Here is a 27687-nt window from a genome sequence, read left to right as displayed (position 1 = left end):
GCAGACATATGGGGTCAAGCGGCAGTAGTCGCTGCACCAAGGAGGGGGTAAGTGGGGAGATGAGGATAAGTGAACAACCTTCAGACTGTCTGGAAAGGGGTCAGGCACCACTCCACCACTCTCTGTCCTACGCTGTACCCCCACCCTTGCACATGGGTCCTTCTGCTGGAGGGGCACACCCCCATTCGCATCCCCATGCTCACCCCCATACACATCCTCACCCAGGGGGCTTCCACTGCCTTCAACTTCACCCCAGCCACCCACACCACCCACATCATTCCCACCATACACACCACCACCCAGACTTTTTCTGCCCGCCCCCTCCTGCTCCTCTAGCCAACCCTGCCTCACATGAGAGGGGGCCAGTCAATGTGGGGCGAGAACCTAAAGTCACAGGGCCAACATTTGTGCCATCTGTGGCAGGCCTGGGGGACAAATCTAGTGGGCCATTCCAGCTTGGTAACCCTGACTGCCATGGTGTGAGCAGTGGAGGGGGAGGTGGCAATGCCAAGGATAAGGTAATAGAAAAGAATGGAGGCAGTGGGCACCATAGTAGTTGGCACAGAAAACAACAACAACAGCAGCAGCAGCAGCAGCAGCAGCAGCAACAACAACAGCAGCAACAACAACAACAGCACCCATACAGAAAAACAGAGAAGGCTCCAGATTGGATGCAGTCCCACCACCAACACCTGCAGCCTTCACAGCTTCCTCCACCTCCCCAACTACAACAGCCTCCACATCCCCAACAGCAACACCAGGTTGTACGATCACGCAGTGCTGAGTGTATCAACAGTGGTGTGGACATGGATGTGTTCAGGCCCTCGTTGCCCCAGGGACCCAAAGCTGGACACTCTGTCCCTCATTCTGTCAACACCTCTCCTTACAGAGACTGTTCCCATCCAAGACCCCAGCCTAACTCCTCCCCACTTGGAAGTAAAAGTATGGGTCAACATAGTGGGGCTGGAGCAGCCCATGGCCCAACTGGTCGTGGAGGTAGCTGCTCCTTACAGAGAGATGGCCAAAAGGTAGCCAGGATACGCCACCAGCAGCATGGCCGACCTGGCCCAGATGCTCCTTCTCCTGCTGAGTTGAACCAGGGGACTAGTCAGGAGCTAAAAAGAAAGATGGATATTTCTCCTTATGGTTACAGCAACAGCAATGGGCAGCACCACCACCAGCAGCCCCAAGTGCCACCCTGGACTATGAGGCCTCCCCACCACATGTCACAACCCGAGGAGGAGCAGAGGAAGTCCTACATGGAGTTAGGGAGCACTGGTGGGCAACACTCGCAGCAACAGCAGCAGCAGCAGCAACAGCAGCCGGGAATTAGCCTGCCTCCTCCACAGCCTCCCCCCGCACCTCCCCTTAGTCAGCAACAGCAGCAGCCACAGCAGCAACCTGAGCCCCAGGGCCCAACTCAGGGGGAGAGCAGTGCCATGAAAAGCTTACTGAAGTACAGCAACCAGCAACAGCCACTGCTCCTCTCCCAGAAAAGCCCCTTTGGGGGTCTAGGAAGCCTCAAATCAGGTCCTGCTGGGGGGAGCTGTGCCCTGCAGGTCAACAAACAGACTTTACCTTCCAGAAAGGGCCCCGGCAATGATAACGAGCGCCCTGATTACAGTGGGCGTGGCCGAGAAATGGGGGACACAGGTCATGGGGAAAGTGAGGTGCGACAGCCACCAGTGGGAATAGCAGTGGCTGTGGCCAGACAGAGGGAGCCACCTTGTCGTTCAGCAGACAGTCATCCCAATAGCCGACAGGGCAGGGTACATCCCTCGGTGAAAGGTAAGCAGGGTGCAGGGAACAGAGTTCTAGAGAACTAGTCTTTTTTTTTTTTTTTTTTTTTTTTTTTTTTTATCTGTGACCTGTTGATGAATTAGATGTGAAAACAAAAATTTCTATAAGCTTGAAGAGTGTTGGTGTCACTGAGCACCGTTTGCAGTGATGAGACAAACCTTCAGTTTTGGTAAATACATTAAGAGGTGTTGTATGGTATGTACAGTACCAGTCAAAAGTTTGGACACACTTTCCAATTCAAATGAATGAGAAAGCGTGTCCAAACATTCGACTGGTACTGTAATTCAGAGTATGGTTGAAATGGCAAACTAATAAGCAGCATCAGTACGTCCCTTACGAGTAAGACTGGGTATCGGTACTTGATACCTTTTTAAGGTATTGACCAAAATAACCCAGTACCAAGTAGAAACTTCTCCATTCAAACAATACCTGCATTTGATCCTTTTCATACCCAGATCTAGAAAAGAATTACTACTTGTATGGTTTTGCTTGCAGCGAAACACCGCAAGCGTTCTTTGCTTAAATGCGACATGTGATGGCCTACTACCGCAGCAGCTACAACCCATACAATCTGTAGTGTGGTGAAGTTAAGCGTGGTGTATTTGATGGAGTTCTCAGTTCAGCATGCCAAGATGCTTCCATTCATATGATGGGTATTCCATTAAAAAAGGTATCAAGTGAAATACTCTATTGGTATGGGACACACTTTAAAGGTACTGGTATTGGTACTGGTAACGATACCCAGCCCTACTTGTGAGTCATAGTAGTGTTTTGAGAAATTGGGAGAGACTTGGGAACATGTCCTCACCAGGTAAGAGCTAATAGTTAAGATAATGTTTGTCTCGCAGGTCCCCCCCGCTCTATGTATCCTTCAGATCCCACCACTGAAGAGGAGAGGAAGAGGATGAGTGGGGAACAGATAGGTTTGACTTGCTTGGACAGAGAGAGAGATGCATATATCAGGTAAGCAACTGTACAGCCATTGTTCAATACCCATTTTAAATATGTTATTGTTAAAACCCTTCAGTGGTATTCATATGTATTTCCTTAATTTTGTCTCATCCTGATGCCAGGGATAATAAGGAAAGGGTGGAATTTGCAAGAATCCATCCCTCCAACAGCTGTCACCCCTCCAACAGCTGTCATGGAGACCTCACCTCTCATCTCATGGTCCCAGGCGGGACTTCCCTCCAGTCTGGCCAATTAGGAGATCCTGCTGCACATTCTGCCCACCATCATTGGATGCCAAGAACTGGAAGCCCGTCCCTTTGGATGACAGGACACTCTTATGGTGAGAGAATATATATTTTTTGGAAATTGGAGATTTTACTTACACATTCCAACTGTGGGACTTTTTACAGTGTTACAAATCATGTAAAGACAGGCAGTACAGTTCTGCTTGTCTCGTTATGGAATGGGTAAAAAACATGGGCCTTTCTATGCTCCATCGACTTACAGGTCATTTATGCTTTTATATAATCTTGCTCAGCAGCAAATAATGAGTTTCCTTAAGTGCGTACAGAACTCTGTGTCATCTCAAATGTGTGCAGAATTCAGCTGCCATGATTTTATATTATGCTGAAGAGAACATGTAAATTCAACTTTCAGCATATTTTCATTGGTTCCCAGTCAGGTTTAGAATTGATTTCATAATTTTGTGATTATGATTGATAGTTGTAGTATATTTGTAGCAGTGTTTTACATTGTATGTGATGGGTATATAAATCTAAACGGGCATCCTTTCTATAAAGCAGGTATAGGTCATTCAGCCCTGCACCAGAATCTGCCCCCAGGTTTCTCTGCAGCCATGCCAGGCCCTTTGCAGCCAGTCCTGCCTTTGCCTCAGGACCCCTCTGCCCAGCTGGTGGTCCTACCCACTGAGCCTCCCGCCCATCCTGCGACCCATCACCTGGGTATGCCATAACCTTGCTTTCTCCTCTGTAAAGTCAAGTGTATTTATAAAGCACTTTATTCACAGGATCACTTCCTGTGAAGACTGCTGATGAACTTCCCTTTAATGGGCTCATCCACAGACACGCACTACAATTCAAACATTTTCTGCACACAACCTGCTGCAGGAAAAAGGCTCTCATCGTCACAGCAGAGAAAGTGTGTGAGACTGAGGGAAAAGATCACTTCTCAAAAGTCATTGTAGACACATATTCAGCGAGCAGGCTGTGACATTTAATTAGCTCACAATCCTTTACGGTGTGTTTCCTTCTGTGCTCCACAGGAGTTTCAGCCGTGAAGGGAACTACTTCCACAAAGGCTTTCCCACAGGAAAGATCCAAGTGTATGTCTCTGAACAAGGAGTTTTGGGGTTGTGTAGGAGAAAGTGTGTGCAGGGGCGAGTCAAGGGCAAAGGGTGAGAGAATGTAAAAAAATTAGGTTTTTGAGGTTCCTACAGTGTAGGCCCACTACTTCCCAAGTGGGACCTCTGTCATAGCTCATCACCCACAGCAAGTTGCACTGGTCCTTAAAGCCACATGAAAAAGGTTGTCCACCCACAGAAATGGAACTAAGCTTCCTGCTGGGCTCTTTTGTGGACCCTTTTCTGCGATTTGGCTGGGCAGGTGGGACTTTTCGGCGAGTTAAGTCCACGCTGAATGCTCCGGCGAGACAAACATGCATTTCCAGCCCAGTATTTTGACCTCCAACCAACCTACAGCCATCATCATCTGTTCACATTTCAACATTATTATAACTTCTTCCAGCATTCCAGCTAATTCTCATGGCAGTTCTTACAAGACAGCTTTCTGTTCAGAGCACTGGAGAGTGTGGGATTGCTGCTGCCTGAAGAGATGTTGTTCTGTGAAGACATTTGTCTTTGTCGTTGCTATAAAATGTGAATACAATGATTTTTAAATGATCCATAATGATTTCACTGTTTTGAAATGGGTGTGTGGGAGGTAGATAATGACAGGATAAGGATATGGATAACACAATATTGTAGTCTAGTGTGTGCATAGTGTTAATGTGAATGAATCCAAAGGAAAAGGTTGCTAAAGTGTATACGTCCATGTCTTTTTGTTCTAAGGTAGCCCACTCAGTCACATTCCTCCTCCTTTTTCTCATTAGATGTGATGGAGCAGCCAGGGCTGTGGCCCCCTGTGTATGGCGCCCGGGGCCCACCCTCCCACATGCAGCATCCTGCAGTGTATTCCCGATCCCAGTTTCTACGGCAACAGGAGCTGTACGCTCTCCAGCAACACCAACAGCTCCAGCATCAACATCAGCACCAGAGCCACCAGTCGCAGCAAACACAACCACAGTCTCAAACCCAGCAGCAGCACAGGGCTGCACATGGCATGGACATGCAACATCATGCTACTCACAATTCACAGGTGATTATAATTGAAAATATGCAAGAAGCATTATTAAATCTGATCTATCTATCTATCTATCTATCTATCTATCTATCTATCTATCTATCTATCTATCTATCCAAATTCCTTGTAAGTGTTACTTACTTGGCAATGAATAATTTTCAGATTCTGATTTTGACATACAAAGAGAACAAGACTCAAGCAGAGTGAGTGAGTCATGAGTCAGCTTTTCTCACAAGACTATCTGGTCTACTTTTAACTCTCCTAAATTTTTTTGGGATATGCTGACTTTCTCACAAGGATGGGGAAAATCACTGAATATAGGCTGCTGAGCATGTTTCTTTTTGTGTCAATGACTGGATTGCAAGGAATTAGTTATTACATTGCTAATATAGAAATGCACATGCTTGAGATCTTCCAGATTTGTAGGGCCCTTCATTAACTGTAGAAATGAAAATAACTTTATTTTAATGCCACAGATGCAGAAGAGGCCGGTTGAATTAGAGGAACTCATTTTGGAACCCAGAACGTCTAAACCTGCCAAGCCTTACTCTTACAACCCACCTCAGAGGAACACCTCTCCCCCTGGGGCCTGTGCCGCTCACTTGTCCCCTTGCTGCCAGTCCCCGTCACTACGACCACATCCAAAAAGCACTCCTTCCACACCCTGCCCTGCTCCCAGCCCTGCTGCAGCAGCCCCTCACTCACCTGCCATCAGCCCTGCCCCACCTCAGATGCCCAAGGGGGCCGAATCCCAGGACAAGAGAGGAGAGGGACAGCCCCCACAAGATTACCCACAGTCTCTGGAGCCCGGTAAGCATAAGCAAAAGTATCTATACAAATCAAACAAAGCAGATAAAAATATACAAATGTGCCTTAAAGTTTTCCAACTGCCTTTGCAATGTCTGGGCAATGGCGTCAGTATGAGCTACATTGATAACATCAGATGAAAGCCCGTCAATGAACTTGCTGTTTATAATCAGTTTAAGATGCTGCTAGTTATAGATGTTAAGCCAAATAACTATATATATAAAATAGCAAAAGAAAAAGGGACAGTGGATTCTCGGATATAGTATCATCTTGTACATTATATACAGTGGTAATTGGAATAGCCACTGTTGTAAAAGATCGTTTTTGTCTACTGGTGTTGTGGTAATGTGTGTGGGTGGCTCTGTAGGCAAGCCCCTGATTGACTGATCAGCTCAAAGCTGCAGAAAATGGCTGCTGGCTGAGCTTCCACTACCGTTACCTTGGTAAGGACTAAGAAAAACCTCAATAGCAGCACTCACCTCTCCTCCACCCCCACAGGCCCTGCACTCTCTTCATCATCATTAATGTCTGGCTAACAGCCGCCGCACACCAGAGGAATTGTGTCAGGTGCTCTGATAAACCAAAGCCTGGCTCACTTCAAATAACACACTCACACACGGTTGCATGTGGCCCTTTACCCTTCCTACTGCTGGGGGGGGGGGGTCAAGGCAGGGTGCATTTCCTTTTCCTGGTTTTCATCCCTTGTGACCTCAAGGGTAGCAAGGGAATTAAGTTTAGAGTGGGCCTGATGTGGAAGGACTTGATGTGCATAAATAAACTGGTGCGTTCTATTGTATTTACACCGAAATATCACTTACAAAATAATGACAATATGAGATGTTTTTGTGGGAGGTTTTATCAGAATTGTTTAGCCAATATTGACAATTGATGATTTTGTTATCTATATTTTTCTCTCTCTATAGACTTGCCTCCTGGATACACCTACCCTGCAATTGCCATGAGCTACAAGAGTGGGCCCTCCCCCCAGGATGTTCAACTGGCTGAGCCAGCCGACCTGGAAGCAGTCCAAGTGGAGCCTGCTGAGCATGCTCCCCAGTCTTTCTCCAGCCTGGGGGAGGAGCTAGACTGCCAAGCGGTGGTCAGGTCCCTCCCAGAGCCACTCCAACCCAAGGAAGTGGAGCAGGAAGAAGAGGAAAGAGTGGTTCTGGAACAGAGGGAGGATGTGGAGGTAGCAGCGGTGACAGCAGCCAACTATGTGCCTGGAGAGAGGGAGGTGGAGGAGCAGGGGCCTGCTGAGGAAGAGGTGCTGGTTTGCCCCCTTGCCAAGAGCCCAGTGTGTGAGGCTGCTTCCTGTCCAGTTCCTCTTTCAACAGAGGAGCCTGAAAGGCCAGAAGCTGTCATCACCTTGGAAGAGGAAGAAGATGATGAGGCAGTGGGGGAGGAGGACCAGGTGGAGCATGCTCAAAAGGCCAACATGCCTGGAGAGCAGGAGCCAGAGCTGCCCACCATCATCGAGCTTGACCCTGCATCTCCTGAGCCTCAGTCCTCGGCCCTTGACGGAGCAAAGGACAGGGAGCAGCAGCACAATAATGAGATGAGCCCTGATGACGCCTCAGTGGATTTTGTGTGTCTTTCCCCTGCCTCAGCTTCAGCCCCTAGCCAAAACCATGCAACTGTTGCCGTGCCCCACAAACCTCTTGTGCCCTGCTACTGGAGTCTGGAGCTGCTGATTGCTGCTGCCTTCTGCACAGATGTACCTCCATTTCCCTTGTTCCCTCTTAGCACCCCATCAGTTGCCCCGTCGCAGCCTAACCCCCACCAGGGTATGGAGCTTCTGAGTGAGCTGGCAGATCTGGAGCTGCAACAGCAAAAGCGCACCTGTGGGAAAAGCCAGGGTGAGGGACAATGGGTCCTCAATTACTCATACACATTAACATGCACACAGAAACACACTCATATCAGCAGAATGCACTTCTCTCTCGTAGTATACCCTCCTTTTCCTCTACGTCCGCTGAGACAAACTCACACTCCCCCCCTCAGGCCTAGCCTCCATCGCTCTATGTTCCCTCCCAGATACTCCTCTCTTCCTGCTGGTCTCAAGAGCCTCTGGTGGGTTCTAACATGTCCCCAGAGAAGCTCTCTGCATGCCTACTTGCCGTTTCTCTTCTTTGGTGTGTTAAAGGCACTTTTATTTTCTAAAAGGCTGTTCTAACGATGCAGAGGCCTCAGGAGAGGGAGAAGAAGCAGGAAGACAGGGCTGAACTACTAGTGAGGGGTGTACACCTCCTTTTCTCAATCCCTCTCTTTACGTTCCAGCTTTCCTTAGGGAGCTGTCTCTCTGTCTCTCCATCCCGCCGCTGTTTGATCCACGCGTGTGCACAAACGCACACACAGCCAAACATACATGCAATTCCAAATGCACACACTTTAACCTAAAGGGAAAGAGACACACCATTTGGCTTCCCTCTCTTTCTCCCACACACAACACGTTACTGAAAGTTAGTGTGTAATCACAAAAGCAGTCGATGTTTTCAGCACCCTGGAGCATTGCCTGGCTAATTAGACCCCATTGTTTTAAAGTGCCTTTAAAAGCTTCCTTGTTTTTCAAAGCGCCATGTGTTTTTTTTTATTCATGCAAAAGGATGTTTTTTGTTTACCACAGCATCCTAATGCATTTAATCGCTCCCAAAAGAGGGTTCTATAAAAAGGATATCATCAACCGATTCTAGAGTCAGTGATGTTGTCTTTCTGATGCGATACTGTTGACAGCTCAAGGAAGTGGCACATGTCGAGTCACAACAATAGTCTTTAACAAAACAAGTACTAAAACACGTGAGAAGAATCAGTATTTATTTATTTCTATATGTAAAGAAGATAGCATTACTTTGTTAACAAAAGTTCATGTTTCTTCCCTGTGACTAGATTGCAACACCTGATATTCAGCCTTTAGCTCAGTCCATTGATGGCAGATAGTCCAGTAAGTGCCACAAGCAGATAGGGCTATATAGGAAGAGTTTGGCCCAGATGGCCACTGACATATAATCATCTGGTGAGTCCACATTGATATGAACTCTGAAACTATATGCTGCTGCTTTGATGTGCCCAATTTCCTTCAATTTCTTTCTTTCTGACCATTTATTCACTATATAACAAGTTTTGATGCTGAATGTGTAACACTCACACGCAGAACATATTTCTTGGTCACTTCTTGGACAAATTTGAAGAAAACAAGCTTAGTTCAATTGTAGTGTCTTTAAATCAAGCATGCGTGGACACAATATGAACCAAACATTTCTTTTGTTCCCGTAACAGAAGAGGAGTTACTGATGTTTGACCTCCAGAGCCTTGCTACCCTGGCCACAGCCCGTGCACTGGAGATGGGCTCAGATGAAGGCAGCAGCATGGATTCAGGGCGACACTTCCCAGCCAGCAGGATCCTCAATTTACGTAGGAAATGCAGCTGGACACCTCGCAATGAACCAGTAAGACTGCAACAAAACAAAGTTCCTATAGGGTTGCAATGTTTTCATTTAAATAAACTAATAGATAATGTTAAAAATAACCACTAAATGATGTGTACCTCAGGTGTGCCCAGCCAAAGGTAGCATGGAAACAATGGATGGTCCTGAGCTTGCAATGCGTGTAAAGTTGGCTGAGCTACAACGTTGCTACAAAGAGAAGCAAAAAGAGCTGGCCAAACTTCAGAGGAAGCACGATCATCAGTGAGTGTGACCTTATCCTCCTTTCCCTTAAACTCATATCTACCCTTTGCATTCAGAGATTTCAAAAGTAATACAATTAAACACAATTGCTTCTAATTTGTAAGAGGATTCCTTTCTGCACTCTTTGATGGTACGACCTTTTCAGTTTAGATATCTGTAGTATCTCAGACTCTCTCTCTCTCTCTCTCTCTCTCTCTCTCTCTCTCTCTCTCTCTCTCTCTCTCTCTCTCTCTCTCTTTATGTCTGCGTGTGCAAGCAGGAAGGAGGAAACCCCTCGTAGCCCAGCGCGGCGAGGACCGGGGCGGCCAAGGAAGCGGAAACCCACCCTCACCACAGGTCCAGTGTCCTCATCTGAGGGCCAAAGAAAAGTCAAGTGAGTATCACTCAGCCATCTACGCTGGCTGGCTGTTTTCCAATCTTGCCCGATAAGCCCCACTGTATCACTGGCATATAGGAACTGTCTCTAATTGGCATAACAGGAAATGGGAGAACACACAGCTGAACCATTCAAGGGAGTCAATTTTTGTAATCTAATCAACAGTGGCATTAATCGTATAACGGCATTATAAGTGTCAGTTGTGTGTATGTCTGCTAGTAGAGAATATTTCTTTATGCTTGATATATGGACTATACATACCTAAAAAAAAAAACTGCTCACAGGTCTCATAAGGCTTTAACCCACCTCAGTGGCATTAGTGTGTGTGTGTGTGTGTGTGTGTGTGTGTGTGTGTGTGTGTGTGTGTGTGTGTGTGTGTGGGGGGTGGGGTGGGGTGGGGTGGTGCAGTGCAGGAGATGACAGGCAAAGGATGTAATAAGAGCCATGAATTCTCCTGTAATCTGTCCCACCAGCAGGAATGTGACACATCGCTGCCATTACAGCCCCACTGGGTCACCAGGGGTCCAAAGGATAACATGAGGGTCAGACAGTCCAGGCACTGGGAGATAAGCTGACATTTAGAGCTCTGTCCATGTGTGTATGAAGAAAAAAAAAATTAGTGGAATAAAGTTAGCAGAGCATCGGAATAACAATAAAGACAAAGACAGATAATAGAGGATACAGATTGAAGGATATTCAAGGAACAAGGACGCTACTTTATCTCAAAATGTGTTGGGGACATTTAAAAAAAAATGCAAGGGTCAGCTTTTGTCAAAACAGGGGTGCAGTGCTGTTTGGTGGAGGTGGGGGAACTGATAAACCAAAAGGGTCTAGGGGATAAAGGTTTTCTGTCAGGCTTCAATTAGCCTTGTCATCAGGGTTTGGAAAGGCTTAGAGCACTAAATGTCACCTCGCAGCATTCCCTCTCTCTCTCTCTCTCTCTCTCTCTCTCTCTCTCTCTACTCTTCTCCCTCCTTTTCTCACTGTGGTTTCTGGGCAACGGTCCACAGTGTTCCCAGCTGCCCCTCTGCGGTGTCACCTCCACTCTCCTTCCACCAATATACCCATGCCCCTTCGCCAGGCCAGCACTGGTCGGAGTGGAGATGCTGATGCTGGGTGACAATGACACCCAAATGTAAGGGTGACTGGCCGAGGCCCTGCAGCGAAGTGCAGTGGAAGGGAGGGTGCAGCCTGACATGGGGGTGATGGGGTGTTCTGCGGGGCTCAGTACACTCAACTGTCTTTTTATTGTGTTAAAATTTGAGCCACAGCTCATGTACTTTTCTTTAAGGCAGCCAGGGTGTACTCCCTTTGGTTTCTGTTGTGTGTGTGACCCATCTGAACAAGGAACGGGCAGATTGGGAAATGATTAGCCCCATGTTGCGTTACATGGCAGGGTTATGTAAAATCAAGTACTGCACCTGCCACTCATGCCCACTACAAGATGCTGACGCTTGGGTGCTATCATGCAGGGCAGTGGGTCAGTGGGTAACAGCCCAGCCTTCCTTCCCTTATTTCGCTTGAACCACAGAGTGTGTGTGTGGTATTCTCTTAGTGAGCAATAAATTAAAGCCTCCCTGCCAGCACATTCTATGCATCTGTGCAATTAGGTATGGATGCAGCAGTGTGCTCATGAGCATTTATGCATGCATTGTTTGTTTTTGTGTGTGTCTCTGTTATTCCTGTGGGTAGAGCGCTGGAGTCTTTTATGGTGCTGCTTTGGTTGGGGGGAAGGCTGGAGAGAACTACTGCTAGCAAGCAAACCCTGCTAATCAATTCTGTTAAATTAGTCACTGTACGCTCAACCCCACCAGCTCCCTCACTGAGGGGAGGGACTCTGTCATATTGTGTTTGTCAGCAGCGGAAGGCAAGCCCTGGTTGCATCTGCCTCACAGGGACAACTCACACTTCACTGCCACCTCTGTCACTCTCTTGTCAATCAGTCAGTGGGCAGACAGTCCCACTGCCCGACAATAGCTTTTATTCTCTTACAGATGCACGCCACTGATACACTCTTGATTATGAGATTTACACACAAATGAGGATTACATACAAACGGTGTTCACATAAACAAAGAAGCACACACACATTTGATTCCGAACAATGTGTAGTTACGGAATTGTACGTGGTACAATATGCAAACAAAGAACTAACATGAAATGTTGAATGCGCTTCATTTATCTGCTTCACATTTAAACCATGCTTACTCTGTAAATGTGACTGATTTCTTAGGCTGCATGCACACTCGGAGAGGGGAAGTTAATCTTTTGTTTGAGCATCGTCTGGCTCACGTCGGTGTGGTCTGTGGGCAGGCTTCCAGAGGGAAATTCAAGGGCATTTGGAGTGGTTGGCCTGTGATGCTGCTCACTGTAGGGGAAACAGTGTGCCACAATGAAAAGGGAGCTATGATATTTGCTGAGAACAATAGCGCTGCATACAAATGCAATGCCTTCCAACCATTCAGTGTATCTTTCAAAGCTATGCAGTGCTTCACAGGCTGCACAGACACTCCCTAGATAAAGCGTTAAGGCTTCTAATGCCACACTGCCCTCAAACAATCCCAGGATCCTTGTTAGATCCCAATTTTTCAAGTGTGTGGTTCAGACACTTGGCATGTCCTTTTTTGTCATTCTGTTCATCAGACCGAGAAAGGAGACTTATTAGATCCCTCAGAAAGGTGACTCAACTCTGTTTTGCCCTGTGATGTTCTACCCCCTCTTTTTCTTTCAAACCACTGCCATTCTTCTCTAATGAATGCCTCTCCCTTGTTTTGACTGGCAGGTCGATGGGGGCGGGGCTTGCCTTGTCGCCTGAGGACCTAGGAGGGAGCGGAGACAGCCAGAGAAGGAAGAAGAGGCTGTCCAGTCGAGGCTTTGAGCGACTCAGCAGCACACAGGTCAGGGTCCCCTTGTCCTCCTCCCTTTAGTCCTCTATCCAACTAGAAATGAAAGAGGCCACTCTTTGTTTTTGTGCGTTTGATATATTCCTTTGTTGCACACTATTTCTAATTAGGTGCTACCCTCAGGAGTCAAATCCTCTGCTCTCCATATTAATATATTTTTCATTTGGGCTTCTACTATTCCTTTTTCTTCTCTGTGTGTGAGCAAACGAGAGCCCTCTCCCTTTGACGTTCTGATGCTTTTTCGGCTGCTGTGACCGTTAGTGTAACTGGCTCTGTCATCTCTCTCTGTTGCAGCAGATAAAAGCACAGGGCTGCAGAAAAAGCAGTCTTCACAGCATGCTCAGCTCCAAGCTGGCCGGTGATATGACTCAGCTCAAACAGAAAGCCCAGGATAAAAAGATTCTCTCAGGGATGGGCTCCAGGGACAAGGAGGTTTCGCCCTGCAACTCCAACCCCAAGCATGGCCACAGAAGCCAGGGCGCAAGCAAAGCTGAGGCCAGGCGAGAGTCGGGGGGGCAAAGTGACACAGGTAGATAATGGCAATCACAGTTATTGATTGTGCCACGTGCTGTTTTGTTTTAATAACCACAGTGTTGTGTTTTTACTTTCACACTGTTAAATATTATTATAAATTAACTTTTAAAGTCCCATTGTTAACCTAGATTTGTGATTGGTTTTGCAAACTTTCTTAGCAGCCAGTGTGGACAGTGGCCCCCAAGAGAGCTGGACTGGACTGATGCGCCGTGGGCGTAAAAAGGGATCGACCACCCTGACACAGGGCTCCTCCCATCTGAGCCAGCCTAGAGCGAGGGTGCTCCGTGGCCAGAGGCAGGAGGCAATGGAGGAGGGAGAGAGCTCCCCTGCAGAGAGTGACTCCTCTGATCAAGGTGAGGCGGTGACCACTGAGAGCTGGTTATGAAACATACACAGTCATGGGTAATGAAACTGGCCAAAGCAACTAAATATGGCTCAGTGTTAAACATTTTCCTCTCACAGTAAGAAAGACCTGGGTGTGATTCCTGGTCTTGACCCTTTCTGTTTCCTTTCCTGCAAAGACAGACAAGTGAGTTGGGGACTTCTGTCGTGTCGAGGGTATTTTTGGTCGATTAAAAAGACTATAAACATAAAAAAACAAAATTCCTCTTCAGGAAACAAATGAGGAAGGGCTGCAGTACATAAAGCACATTTGACAAGTTAAAAATAAAGAAAAAAACCTGACGTATTGTCACTAACGCATTGAATCAGGTATGCTCTTTTTTTTCTTCTTTTTTTAAGATTAAGATTATGTTTTTTGGCTTTTATTGGATTGGACAGATTAGGACAGATTAAGGAAAGTGAAAGAGAGAGAGGGGGATGACATGCAGCAAAGGGCCACAGGTTGGAATTGAACCCCGGGCCTCTGTGGAAAGTACTGAGGTGAACTACCAGGGCGCCTCTTAATCAGGTATCCTGGTAAGTCCAGAGTGCCTTTTGTTAAATCACTTTAAAAGCAATACGAAGTGAGTAAATAGGTGTTGATAAATGGCTTGTAACGGACAGGGGTGTGCATGGACATTTGACACCTCAGTGATCGGCATTGTTGGATGGTCTGGGCTAGATGTACAGCCACAGCTGTGGACACTTGCTTGTGAGAGGCTTTGACAGCCCTGGAGACTAGCAGACTGAGTCAAAGAGCTGCTTGAGAAAGTGCAGTGACAACACACACACACACACACACACACACACACACACAAACTCACTCCTACACTCCCTTGCACATTAGCTCTGTAGCATGTGTGTTCACACCAGGAAATACCACCGAGGCAAAGCACTTCATACATCATTTCTATGAACAGTTAAACTATTTACTTAAATGCTAATGAAGTGCTTGTGAAATGATGGAGGGCAAGTTAAATAACTCCATGGGCTGGTAATGACTTAAAGAGATGGATTTCCCATGTAAGTTCATATAGTAGCATCTCAATGCTGTATTGTTTGTCCATTAGACGTTGAAGAAGAGGAAGGCAGTTATGATACTGATGAAGGTCAAGACTACAGAGCCCAACCCCACAGAGACGTCACTTCCAGCTCCTCCGTGACCGGTCCGAGTCCCTCGTCTGTTGTAAAACTGGAGGCCAATCAGAAAGCCAGGAACAAAAAACAGAGACAGGAGCTTTATGGTAAGACTGTCCTTTGAAACTGATTCATAAGTCAACAAAGCTGCACCACATCTTCATGGGAAGCATCTGTTTTGTGTTTCTCCTCCTGGCTAGTTAGCTTGGTCTAAATCTGTTTCTCTAATTATACTGCACAGGCTCCCAGAGTCTGTCTGGAGCAGAAGGTGAGGTCAAAGTAAGGAAGAAGCCCCCCTGTAGGCTTGGCCTGGCCACTCCAGTCAAAAAACGCCATGAAGATCACCGACCCGAAGGGGTTAGAAGGCCATGTGGACCCAGGTCTAAGGAGCCTCGGTGGGGCAGCCTTGGGACCAGAGGAAACCGCTACAGGAGGAGCATGGGACTGGCCACCTTCCCAACCACCAGTGAGAGGCTAAAGAGGGCAACCCGCAAGAGCACCATGCTAAGAGGAGCAATCAACAAGGTTAGCAGAAAGTATTTTGAAATATAAATGTTATATCATAAATATGTTCCCTTACATTAATAATTCATACCCTCAAAGGACAACTCTGCGCATTATTATTTTTGATCATTTATGTGCACAAACTGGGACCGTAACCAGAGTGCTTGTTATATGTCATACCCTCAACACTCATTTTGTCCACCTTCATGTCAACTTCAACAGAGGAGAGGTTGCTGGTCAGTTGGGGCCCCATCTTCGCAGAGTGAGGAGGGCAGCAGGGGACGAAGGAGCAAGGACCAGCAGGTACTAGACACAGTCAATACAAAAAGCACTCAATCCTCACTCAGGAAGCCAAGCAAATGCAAACCGCCAAATATAATCCAGTTCTACAAAAATGTCTTCACACATTCTATTAACAATTCAGGTGATGTCTTACTGTCCTCGATTTCTCACCCTGAGGACCGTTACTGTAGAACTATTAAAAGTACTTAGCAATCGCACATAGCCCGGCCTCCTGCTGAGTAATCTTAGTGGAGGAGAGGATGGGAGAGGAGATGTGGGAAGGGGGGCGGCTCACACCTTCTGCTGTGACAGAGTGAAAAAATGGCTACTGATAGGAGATAGCACAGGCACTGTGAAGTTTCCTGTGGTTAATTGCTACTTTGAGTAGCATGCTAAACAATTTCTTCTTTCTTCTATCACACTTTCTATCTCCATTTTTTTTAATCCATCCCTGCATTCATTTATTTTTCTGTGCATCCCTTCTGTTATATTTTACAGCCAAAGGGACGAGCAGTGAGTCGGCTGCTGGAGAGCTTTGCGGCAGATGAGGGCTTTCAGATGGATGGCAGCAGCTTCTCAGAAGAAGAGGAGGATAGGAGCCACTCATACAGCAACAAAAGCCATGAAGGTCAAATATAACACTGGATGTCTTGCAACAGTGTTTCAAGCAGCAGATAGTTTCAGGGATGTTGTGAAATACTAAATGTGATATTTGCTTTTTCTTTATGCAGTTCCCAACTGTGTCCTGACCAAAGAACTCTTAACTGATGGACTAAAGGTGCTGATCTCCAAGGAGGATGAGCTTCTATATGCTGCCAGGGTCCACACACTGGAGCTCCCAGACATGTAAGCACACATGCAATGGTCCAAGTGATCAATCAGAGAGTATTTCAATTCACATATGTCATTCAAATACCTTAATCAGATTATTTTATTTATTAAGGAGGTCATTAAGATTGAAATCGAAGTAAGGACTTAGATTACTTCAGTCTGCACATGTGCTAAACCTTACACAACATGGCATTTATATGCAGAAACTGAGACATGGCACGAAGTGGTGGGAAATTTAATTCATGAATTATCCTTGAGGCTAACACATACTTCCAGACAACATCACACCATAAAATAAATTATGTATACAAGGTTCATTGGGGTTGGCATCTTTACGATCATGAAAAGAGGAATTCAACATGAGAGGGCTAAAAGTTATCTGAAGTATCTAAGTTTTTGCCTCTTTTTATATCTCTTCATGTCTTTTGTCTTTACTTTACAAACCTCACACCGTCCCATACCTAGCTCTGTGTATAAATACGGCTCCTCCAGCTCAGGCTGCAAAAAGATGCTTTCACAACAGCAGAGTGGGAGTAACATATAACATGGGAGTCAAACAAGCATGATACAAGCATCTGAAAATATCTTTTTCTCTCTCTCTGCTGTCCTTTTTTCTCTAGCTTTAGCGTTGTTATCTACGGTGAAAGAGGAAACCGTCCAAGAATCTATTCATTGGAGCAGCTGTTACAGGAAGCTGTAAGTTCCCCCCGCCGCACTAAACACTCTTTGTTACAGTAAAAAAAAGTCACTTGTTTGGTCTTCTGGGTCATTTAACACTTATATTTCTCTTAAACATCTTCCTCACTCTCTGCAATTCTCCATAGCCTTCCAGCCTCTCTGTAGCTCTGCCAGCCTCTTTGTTTCCTCTCTTTCAACCTCTCTTGACTATCTCTTAGGGTCATTGAGGCCATCTAAACCTCTTAAATGCATATGAACATATAGGAGGGAGGATCTTTGGGTTTGTGTGTGTGAGTGTCTGTGAATGTTCGTTAAACCCAGCTCTGTGGATCTATTCACATTTTGGAGTTTAAATGGAAGATGATGTGAAATTTACATCGCTACTGCTGCCAAGGTAACAGAGTTGTTTAAAGGCTCAGATCAATAAAGACACAACAGCGTATAAAGTGAAGCTAGCTAATGATGACCTGGAATGATTCAAAAGTGCAGGGCTATCCTGCTATTAGAAGGCATATCTATATTTCACAATAAAATTGTTCACCCCTTTAGTTTTTTCAGTTGCACTTGGGGTGGTTACAATCTTTCTTTTATCTTAACCACAAGATCGTTTGGATTTGTAATTCTCACTCATTAAGATACAATTACAGGTTACGTAAGTCATCCATGTAATGAGACATAATTATACATTGTAGAAACCTCAGCACATTCTTGGCTGGTGTTCATTTGCATTTAGGTAACGTGCTTTCTGGTGTGTTTTGCATCCAGAATGGAGTTTTAGTGTTTACTAAAGCAGGTGACCTTTGATTTTCTTTTTACTGAGAGGATGCTGGTTTTCAACAGCTGGGCCACCTAAAGCAAAGCCGTCATACCCACATCTTCTCCAACTGTGGACGTAAGTCTTTACTATTGCCAAACAGGACATAGGACATTGTGTTTGCAAACAATGGAGTGTCCAGAGAGGATGGCCCTGGAACAGTTGAGCAGAGTTTAACTGGCATGATTGTGCCTTGGATTAATGGCTTTTGCTGCCATTCTAATAGGGGAAAGGAGAATCTACCAAGAGGGTATGATAACTATGCTGTGACCTTATTTATAATGTTTTTGTGATCATATTTAATCTAAAGTTATGAGTGATTTATAAAATCTTGTTGTCATATGGATGTTATCACAACTCTGCACAAACTTACATATATTGCTCCTTTTATTATCTGGCCACTTGTCTCCTCCTTCGCTCATCCTTGTAAGCTTGCTCATACTGATTCTCTCAGCAGTAACTTTAGTCTTATTTAAACACTCATCAGATAGCAGCTGGTCCTAATTATTCCATACTTATACTTTTTTGTCTTTAAATTAGTCCCAAAGCCATTTATTTGACTCTGACACCAATGCCCCTATTTTCACCATGCTCCTTCTCCCTCCCCCATGCACACACACCCACATCCACACCTCATCAGTCAAAGGGTCCCTCGCCATGGCAACAGTAAATGAAAGCAACCTGAAAGAGCCCCAAGTGAGTGGCGGATGCTGGGGCTGCCTGCATTGTTGGAGGGAGGATCTGGCAACCTGCAATCACAAGCCCTCTATTCAGGCCCTCTTTAGTATTACTCAGCAAGTCAGGATTTACTGCATCATGGCTTCCGTTCTTTTCAGCCCTGACTGGCACATTGGCATGAGATAAGTGCCGCTTGGAAACGTGGCACACTGGCTTCCCATGCACAATGCTCTATGGCTCTCACAAGTGTGTGTGTTTGTGTGTGTGTGTGTGTTTGTGTGTGCGTGTGTGCGTGCGTGCGCAGTCTGTTATGAATCTTAATTATGTTTTGGTCTGGCCTTCAGGTCCTGGATGTACGGCCAAAGTCGGAGACTATGCTCAGTGAAGGAACCAGGGTGTGCGCTTACTGGAGCGAACGCTCACGCTGCCTATACCCAGGCTATGTCCGTAGAGGTGAGACATCATCTTCTCTATATCTGTTTTCCTGTGTCATCTGTATCTTCAAGTATATATTTAGTTTTAAGAACATAATAATTTTTTTTGCATTTGCAAATTTTCCTGCTTACCTGAAGAAGTGCATTTTTGTCTCTAGCATGTGGTTCATCTGATGAAGGGAAGTCGCATCAAGTAGGAGTGATGGTTGAGTTTGATGATGGAGACAGAGGGAAGATTTCTCTCCCAAACATCCGCCTCCTGCCTCCAGGATACCAGATTCACTGTGGGTGTCTCCTATCTGTGTAACTGGGCATATTCACTTTCATGCTGCACTGTGTGGTCTACCTGTAAGTAAATGCTAATAATTAACTGCCCATTGTCTTTTAGGTGGGGAGTTGTCTCCTGCCCTGCTGATACCCAGCGAGACAACAGCCAAGAGAAGTTCTAGTCTGGAGCAAGCCCCCCTCAGTGACAGACCTTATGACAGATTCAACATTGTCAATACTTTAACGAACAGCCAAACTCTAATTGTTAACAAGAGAAGACCAGGTAAGAATAAACCCCCTGAAACACTTAATTATACTGTAAATAACAGAGAAAATGTAAACTTGTGAAAAAATTGTTTCCTGTTACTAGAATTCCAAATACATTTCTGTGGGTTTGTACACTGCTCAGCTATGCAATCCAACATAATAGCCTTGAAAAAGATCTTATGTTGTCTTCTTATGTAAATTTGAAGTGAAGTTTATAATGTTCAGTTTTTCTTCATGTCAGAGAGATGTCTAGTTTAACTCTGGGGATTTTATGGCTGTATTTGGTTATTGTTTGTTTTGTTTTGGACATGCACTTATTTCTAATGATGATGACTATAGAGTTGAATTAACAAATCTTTGACATAATGTCCACATTAACTGACCAGCAGAAGCTTTTCAACAACAGGACTTATTGTGGAGCTATTGTGGAGCTATTGTGCTGGACTGCATTAGATTGAACAGTTGGAACAAATAAAGGAGTCTGTGTACAGTATGTACAAATAAGACAAAGTCATGTTTCACCATTTGCGATGTATTGCTAAAACTGGGCATTTTGTTCATTCTAGGGAGACCAAAGGGTTCCGGGAAAAAACAAAAGCAGCAACAGCAGGCTGAGAATGCCAATAAAAATCCTTCACCTTTCCTGGGGTGGCCTTCGTTGGGTAACACTAGGAAAAGGTCGTCTGACAACCTATTTCAGCTCAATGGGGCACCTAGGAAGGCCTTAAGAGGGACGGAGGATGACCTGTTCCCCTTGCCTAGGACCCAGCCACTGGCCTCCACCCCAGCCAAAGGTCTCTTCAGCAGCAGCTCCTTTGAGGTGGACTCCTTCAGCAGCATTGCAAATGGCTACTCCTCGTTCTGTACTCCGTCTACAGGCCCAAGTCCAGGTTTATCTCTGGGCCCCAGAAGTGGGCCGTATGGCCAGAGGCGCAGGCAAGATGAGCTTGTTGTGCCAAAGAGCAGGAAGTCGGGACAAGAGTTCTTAGTCAAGTTAGATCATGAAGGAGTGACCTCCCCCAAGACAAAAAACAGCAAGGCTCTGCTGTTAAGAGGTGGATCTTCCAGTGTGAGTGGGATGCCCAGGACAGAGGCCTACTCTCACCCAGTCCTGCTGGTTAAAGACAACAAAGAGGGTGGTGCATCCAGGGTAGAACTTCTCCTTAAAGGAACCACACCACAAAGAAAGCCCTCCTATTCTCTGCGTCTGGATGATTATGGCGACCCGGGCTTCAGTTCCCACAGAGAGTGTCACAGCTCCTACTCTGATCTGGATGATGAAGAGGACGAGAGGAGAACGGCTTCACTGGCTGCAGCCTCAGGAGGACTTAGGACGGCTGGCCGCTTTTTGTCTCGTCTCTCCGTCTCCTCTTCGTCTTCTGGTTCTTCAAGCTCCTCTTCTTCAGGCTCACTCTCCAGCTCTAGCCTGTGTTCCTCGGACAATGATTCCTCCTACAGCTCAGAGGATGAAGACAGTTCTACACTGATGCTTCAGAGTTGTCTGTCTTCCCACCGGGGGCTCCTGCAACCGTCTGAACCCTCAACTTCTTCAAGACCACATCAGCACTCCTTTGTGGCCAAAGCTGTGGCTGTTTCCAATGCCAAAGGAGGCTCCCCTGACCAGGTCTCCAACAGCAAGTCCCTGAAGAGAAAAGAATGCACCAGCTCCACCTCTAAACCATCTAAGGATTTCGTGAAGAAACCTAGGATGCTTCCAGATGACTCCTCATTTATTCCAAGGCCCAAGATGTCTGCGTTCCTTGCAGGACGACAGATGTGGAGGTGGTCAGGAAACCCTACACAGGTGAGAAAAGTCTACTTCTATGTTTCTACTGCATCAATGTAGCACATATTTGTCCTTTTCTTTCATAATATCAGTTCAGTTAGACTAGAATACTAAATCTCTAGAATCATTATCAAACAAGATTGGACAAAGTGTCTAATTTTCCACAGCGGCGAGGTCTAAAGGGCAAGGCCAGGAAGCTTTTTTATAAGGCCATTGTGCGAGGCAGAGACACAGTGAGAGTGGGAGATTGTGCTGTGTTCCTCTCAGCTGGACGCCCTAACCTTCCATACATAGGTCGAATTGAGAACCTCTGGGAATCCTGGACCTCCAGCATGGTGGTCAAAGTCAAGTGGTTCTACCACCCTGAAGAGACCAAGCTCGGCAAGAGGCATCGAGATGGCAAGGTGAGCCGTGATGGAGGTTCCTATTTTATGTATTTTCATTTGTAGCATTTGGTACTTTTAAATGACATTCTTTCTTTGTTTTTTTTTGCAATGTACTCTGTCTTTTCCCTATCCAGCATGCCCTGTACCAGTCATGTCATGAGGATGAGAATGACGTCCAGACAATCTCTCATAAGTGCCAGGTGGTGAGCAGGGAAGAGTATGAGTGTCTGACTCGCAATCAGAAGCCGAACAGTACCTCCCCAGACCTCTACTACCTGGCTGGGACGTATGACCCCACCACTGGTCAATTGGTCACTACTGAAGGGGTTTCCATCCTGTGCTGAACCTCCATGAGGACACTACTGAAGGACTCCTTTTGAGGAATGATAAAAGTCCATGACTTTACCTACAAGACCACCAGCCTGGGAAGACAACAAGTATTCCTTGGGTATGCAAGGACCCATGGATTAAATGTCAGCACCAAAGCAGGGCTGTCTGAGGTTACACACTGGAGTCTATTGGCATCTGGTTGATCCTTTCAAGAAGAATAGAGGAAGGTCTGGGTCTTCCTGGGTATCACAAAATTCAATAAGTGGTGTTTCATTGTCTAACTAATCTCTTTTTAATGGATCTATGTGATAGACAGCTTCATAAATGGTTTTAGGACTCATACTTCCAGCTTCTATCATATGTCACCAAAGGTGAGCTGAGCGTGCATTTGACTGGGCAAAGTATTATGAGGCTGAATAGTCTCCGGACCAATTCTTTACGTAAAGGTAGCCTTACCTAAGGGAATGGAAACAAAAGTAAGGCATGGGGCTCTCCCTAGACCTCTTCATTCCAGGGAAGTTGAAAACATGTAAAGGATGTAAAGTTGATGTCTGTAAATAATTTTGAATTTTTCCCAATCAAGCCATACACTTCAGTACCTCTCGCCTGTCTTAACTGTTCAGGTGTATATTGTACAGGTCAATTATTGTATTGTTGTCTGTTGTCTATATGTACATAAAAGCTATTTTATATAGGAGTTTATTGTATATATGAGATGTATCTTTCCATGTTTGCAATTGATTTATTTTTATATGGGTGTAGAATACATTACGTCATTTTTCCTTTGCTTTGGGAAGTCAAGATTGGAGATGTTAGTGTTGCACTGCATATGCCCTGCTGAGACAGACAGAGCACAAACAAAGACAGAAGGATTTAGTCTATAACAGGACAAGACTCACTTTCTGAGAGGGGGGTCATTCTGTTTAAAAAAAATAGGTCAAGTGGATTTTTTTTGTAAAAGTTTTGTGTTATTTTGCATTTGCGAGTTGCAAGTTATCTTCTTTTAAAAACATCTTTTTATTTATGTACCTCTCAGTTGGTCCTCATCATAAGGCAGATCCCACTGGACTGCAATCACGGGTCAAAAATGATTTAAGATCAATGATATGAGCATAACATTTTGACACAATATTTGTGTGTGATTAGTGTCCTGGCATCACTATAATCATGTCCACACAAATCAATTTAGAACAAGACTGGGTCTTTAAATGAAAATGTGTTAAATGAATGCATAGTTCAGCACATTATGACCTAAAAATACCAAAGTGTCTTTTAATATCTTTATTTCCTTTATTTAAATTTAACATGTCAAGCACCTGTACTGAACTCAGATCAGAAATCACTGGTAACTTATAGAATACATGTCCTCCACTATGTGCATATATATTGGCTTTGCATTGTGACAATGGTTTCTTGCACATGTACCTACAGTTTTTTTGGGCAGACATATGCAGCAAAAAGGCCTCCTGGAAGTGTGACTATGAAGGTTAAGGTACTGACAAAGTAAGATATACCAGAGTACTGGCAGTTTGTTGAAATTATTCTATTTAAGTTTCATCAACCATCTGTGTCTATTTTGTACAGTGCACGCACATACTCAATGCTAACTGTGAAGGACAATCAGATTCACAAAGCAATGGACATAGAGTTGATTCACTCAATCTGAAAATTACTTATGTTAATTTAATTTGTGCCAAGTACATTTTGTCTATTTTTTGTCTTGTATGCAATCCTGAGTATTATTGTTTCACAAAGTTTTATTTTGTTCGCCAACATTTTATTTATTGTCAATGTTGCTGTTTGTTCATGCCAAGAGCGCTTTATGAGAATGTGACATTTTTTTTTTTCTCGGTGTAATGTCGCATTTGCATTTCTTAAATAAAACTGGTCTTGTAGAGGCCATCTAGTGAAAAGAAATAAAGCAACACTGGATTCTTCTCATCGGCAAACCTCTGTGAATTAATTCTATTATTCTGGCTGTGTCCTCTTCATCTCACTGCACCTGCCATTTCCCATCAACACATTTATGTTAAGCCGTTTTGTAATGACTAATGAAAGACATAATACATTACATTTTCTGGGACAGACAGACACAATTATACCAAAGATACACGGTTTTAAGAACAGACTAACCTTGTGTCAATGCATTGGTAAATTTGTCTAACAGGTCAATGTATTGGTGTTTTAAAAGGAAGTAAAAAACAAAAAGTGCAAAAGTTTACCTATTTACAGAAATGGAGTAACTTGTTCAAACAGAGCACTTAAGTTGTGCATGTCATCGGCTGATCAGTATCATTTGACTATACCAGGAAGATATGTCAAAAAAGAGTAGAAAACAACCTGCACTCATTCCTTTGATAATTTGTGCTACCTTTGCTGCTACTGTTTATACTGTTTATTTTTTACCTATATCACACGGCTGATTTCTCCCTTAACCATCCCCCAACTTCCACCTGTTCTAGTTTCTTATTACTAGATGTGGTGATGGCAGGTCTTCCCTTGTTGTGCGTTATGTACATCCCATATCTCATATACTGTATTTGTATGTGCTAGGCTCTGTTCTTCATACCCCTTAAGGAGTTTTAATGTGCTCCCCTTACAATTTTTAAGTTACTTGGATTCATTTGTAAAAATGAATGGATTCATTTCTGCCAAATTCTTTTATTTGTTGCGATAAATCCTTTGATGTAAGTGTCTCTGGCTGAACTAAGTTTATGTGAGCATTGAGTTCCTTAGTAAATAGAGACAGATCTGTCCCAGCATCAAATAAAGCCTACTGGGTTTAGCTGCCAAGCTCTGTAAATATGATGTTGACTGATTCAGAGATAGATGTGGATTTTTGTGATTCACGAGAAAGTGCATTTGCCTATTTTCTTTTAAAATGAATTGGTTCTTTGGTAGTGTGTCTGTGGGATGGTAGAAAACCATGCGACCCATGAGAACCAAAAACTAACTACAAGTCTGTCAGCATTGAGTATGTTTTCAAGATTTGTACAAGTGTAATTTTCTGTATTTGTGCTGCATTTTTTAGAAATAAATTTGTGGTATAGGATAAAGAATTTTTATAGATGATATATAAATAAATACCATAACAAAAAAATGCAAGATTTGATTCATATGAAATGTTTGTTTCTGATCTAAATCAAGGGATTTATATACACATAAAATTATTTATGTTAACATACAGTATCTGAAATGGATAGACGTAAAGGAGAGCGCTCTCTAGTGGAAGTAAAAGCACACTACATCACATATAATAAGCTTGAAGACTTGGAACACCTTATTTTTTTATTTGTCTCAAAGACACAGTGTATCAGGTATTTTTAGTCTGTAGTGCAAAAAATGCCAGCAGCAATATGAGACCTTCTCCATCCAGTGCCTGGAGCAGCAGGTGTATGCCTCTATCACACAACATCATCCCTAACCTACAGCATCTGTCCATTTGCATACATACTCATCAGCTTTGACAAAGCCAATCTCTCTAACCTGAATATGTGAAATAACCACTGGCTAGGCCTGAAGGAGACACAATACGGGTCAGTGACCTTTCTCTGCATGCCCAAAGGGTCTTTTTGTCTTGCATGGAGCCCGAGTGCCGCCACCCATCCCCCTAATGCCCAGAGAGGGTCTAATGGGCATATCAGTCATCTCCAGCAGCAGCCCAGTGAACACAAACAGCTCTGTTTACCACCACCACCTTTTGTGTTGACTATGGCCACTGCCCCGTGTCTGAGCCATGGTCCTTCCTGCATCATCAGCATGGGGATAGGAGGAACTCTCTTCACCACTGGAGCTTATGATGGGGTTAAGAGTGGGTGTGTGGGGGGTCTTAAGGTTATAATCATGTGTTTTAGAAGGTTTTGCTTCATTACTCCTCTGTGTTTAGAGATACAAAGTCAAGATAATATTCATCCGGACAATCTAGGTTGTACTTCAGATATTTTTGACAAACAACACTCTGAATTAAGCCAACCAAACAAGCTATATCCGTGGGAAAGATAAGGTCACTAAAACCAGTCAATGCACCAAAGTTGTCTATTGCTTTCCTCATTTGGACCACATTTTAAGGTCTATAACCTGGATTCTGTAACCTCTCACTCGACAGAGTGGTCAGTCTGCCTTACTTTTCAGTGCCTGTCTGTTTCGTCTCGCTCAGCATCCAGACTGTGTTGCTCAGTGTCAACAGGAGGAATGCTTTCCTGCACAAATATCTACACCTCATAAATGTCTCGCCCTCTGTGCGACCCTGTCTGGCCTCTGACTGTGAGGGGGTTGAACAGGGGACAGACAGCCTGGTGTGTGTACGTGTATGTGTGTGTGTGTGTGTGTGTGTGTGTGTGTGTGTGTGTGTGTGTGTGTGTGTGTGTGTGTGTGTCAGGAGGGTTGAGGTAAGGTATTGGGTCTTAACAAGGTGCTGGGAGAAGAGAGCAGGACAAACAGATCATTCAGACGCTGACTGCTTCTTCTTAAAGGGCACTAAAGCCCTGATAATTCGTTTTTGAGAATATCCATAATGGAGCAGTTACAGCCACTGTAGAATAACCTCAACAACTCAGAAATAACAGAAGCTTTCAAGCAATTCCTCTAAGGAGTGAAGCAAAAGTGCAGCCTTGGCTTAAAAAAACATCTTTGATGTCAACATTTGGATTTCTATAAATATTGAAGAGTGAGACTTGCAGATGAGAGAATATGGTAGTGTAGTGTATATTACAGTTTTTTACAATCACTTTGGCGCTAATTTCAGAACCTTGACGTCATTTTTCAAAACTCTAGACACAAAACTCACAACCAATGATCAAAATGCACGTTTTTCAAAACTCTAACACTTTTTTCAATGGCTTGGATATTGTATCCAAGCCATTGAAAAAAGTGTTAGAGTTTTGATGTTAAGTTGTGTCATATTGAACAAGTGATCTTTGTTAAATGAACAAATGATCTTAGGTTTATGTGTATTGTACACATAAACCTAAGATCATTTGTTCATTTAACAAAGATCACTTGTTCAATATGACACAACTTAACATCAAAGTACTACTATTTCAAAAAGCAATTCACACATTACATTTCAGATGATTGTCTATTGATTTCATTACAATTATCTAACTATCAATTGATACAACTACTCAAAATGATAAGTAACTGTTGCATTACTCTCAATGCATAGTTGTATGGAAACAGACAAACAATATTCCATGTTTAGATCATGAAAGTTTCAAGATACAGTTTTTTACAATCACTTTGCTACTAATTTCATAACCTTGATGTGATTTTTCAAAACTCTAGACACAAAACTCACAACAGTCATCACTTGTAACACAGGCTATCCAATGTTCAAAACATTGGATTGTGTCATTTTGTCAATCATTAAATATTGTAGTACAAAATAGGTGATACATGTTTCATTATGGTACTACAAGTAAATACATCCCTGTAAAAGTACTGCAGTAGTAGAGAGAATACTACAGACCAATGTGGTATAAT

General features: G+C 44.3%; 1 protein-coding gene across 3 annotated transcripts; it reads left to right on the top strand.

Moving 5' to 3' along the window:
• The first annotated feature begins 2 nt into the window (after positions 1-2).
• bahcc1a (BAH domain and coiled-coil containing 1a) lies at positions 3-24147 on the top strand. 3 transcript variants are annotated; one of them, XM_028598740.1, is made up of 25 exons: positions 3-1788; positions 2649-2763; positions 2874-3091; positions 3555-3713; positions 4879-5144; positions 5606-5939; positions 6860-7792; positions 9210-9379; positions 9483-9619; positions 9879-9992; positions 12777-12891; positions 13192-13426; positions 13590-13784; positions 14883-15056; positions 15191-15474; positions 15676-15756; positions 16234-16363; positions 16467-16581; positions 17187-17262; positions 19081-19189; positions 19329-19454; positions 19559-19720; positions 20271-21508; positions 21658-21894; positions 22011-24147. In XM_028598740.1, exons 1-25 carry the CDS (start codon positions 9-11, stop codon positions 22218-22220), a joined length of 7713 nt encoding a protein of 2570 aa, XP_028454541.1. In that variant the 5' UTR covers positions 3-8; the 3' UTR covers positions 22221-24147. The 3 variants fall into 3 exon arrangements, with proteins under 3 accessions (XP_028454541.1, XP_028454540.1, XP_028454542.1); XM_028598739.1 differs by having other exon boundaries at positions 3552-3713; positions 13195-13426; XM_028598741.1 differs by having other exon boundaries at positions 3552-3713; positions 13593-13784.
• The last annotated feature ends 3540 nt before the right edge of the window (positions 24148-27687 follow it).

This window comes from Perca flavescens, chromosome 15, assembly GCF_004354835.1.
Source record: "Perca flavescens isolate YP-PL-M2 chromosome 15, PFLA_1.0, whole genome shotgun sequence".
Taxonomy (NCBI): domain Eukaryota; kingdom Metazoa; phylum Chordata; class Actinopteri; order Perciformes; family Percidae; genus Perca; species Perca flavescens.
Note: the sequence above shows the minus strand (reverse complement) of the source record. Positions and strands in the feature narration are given on the sequence as shown.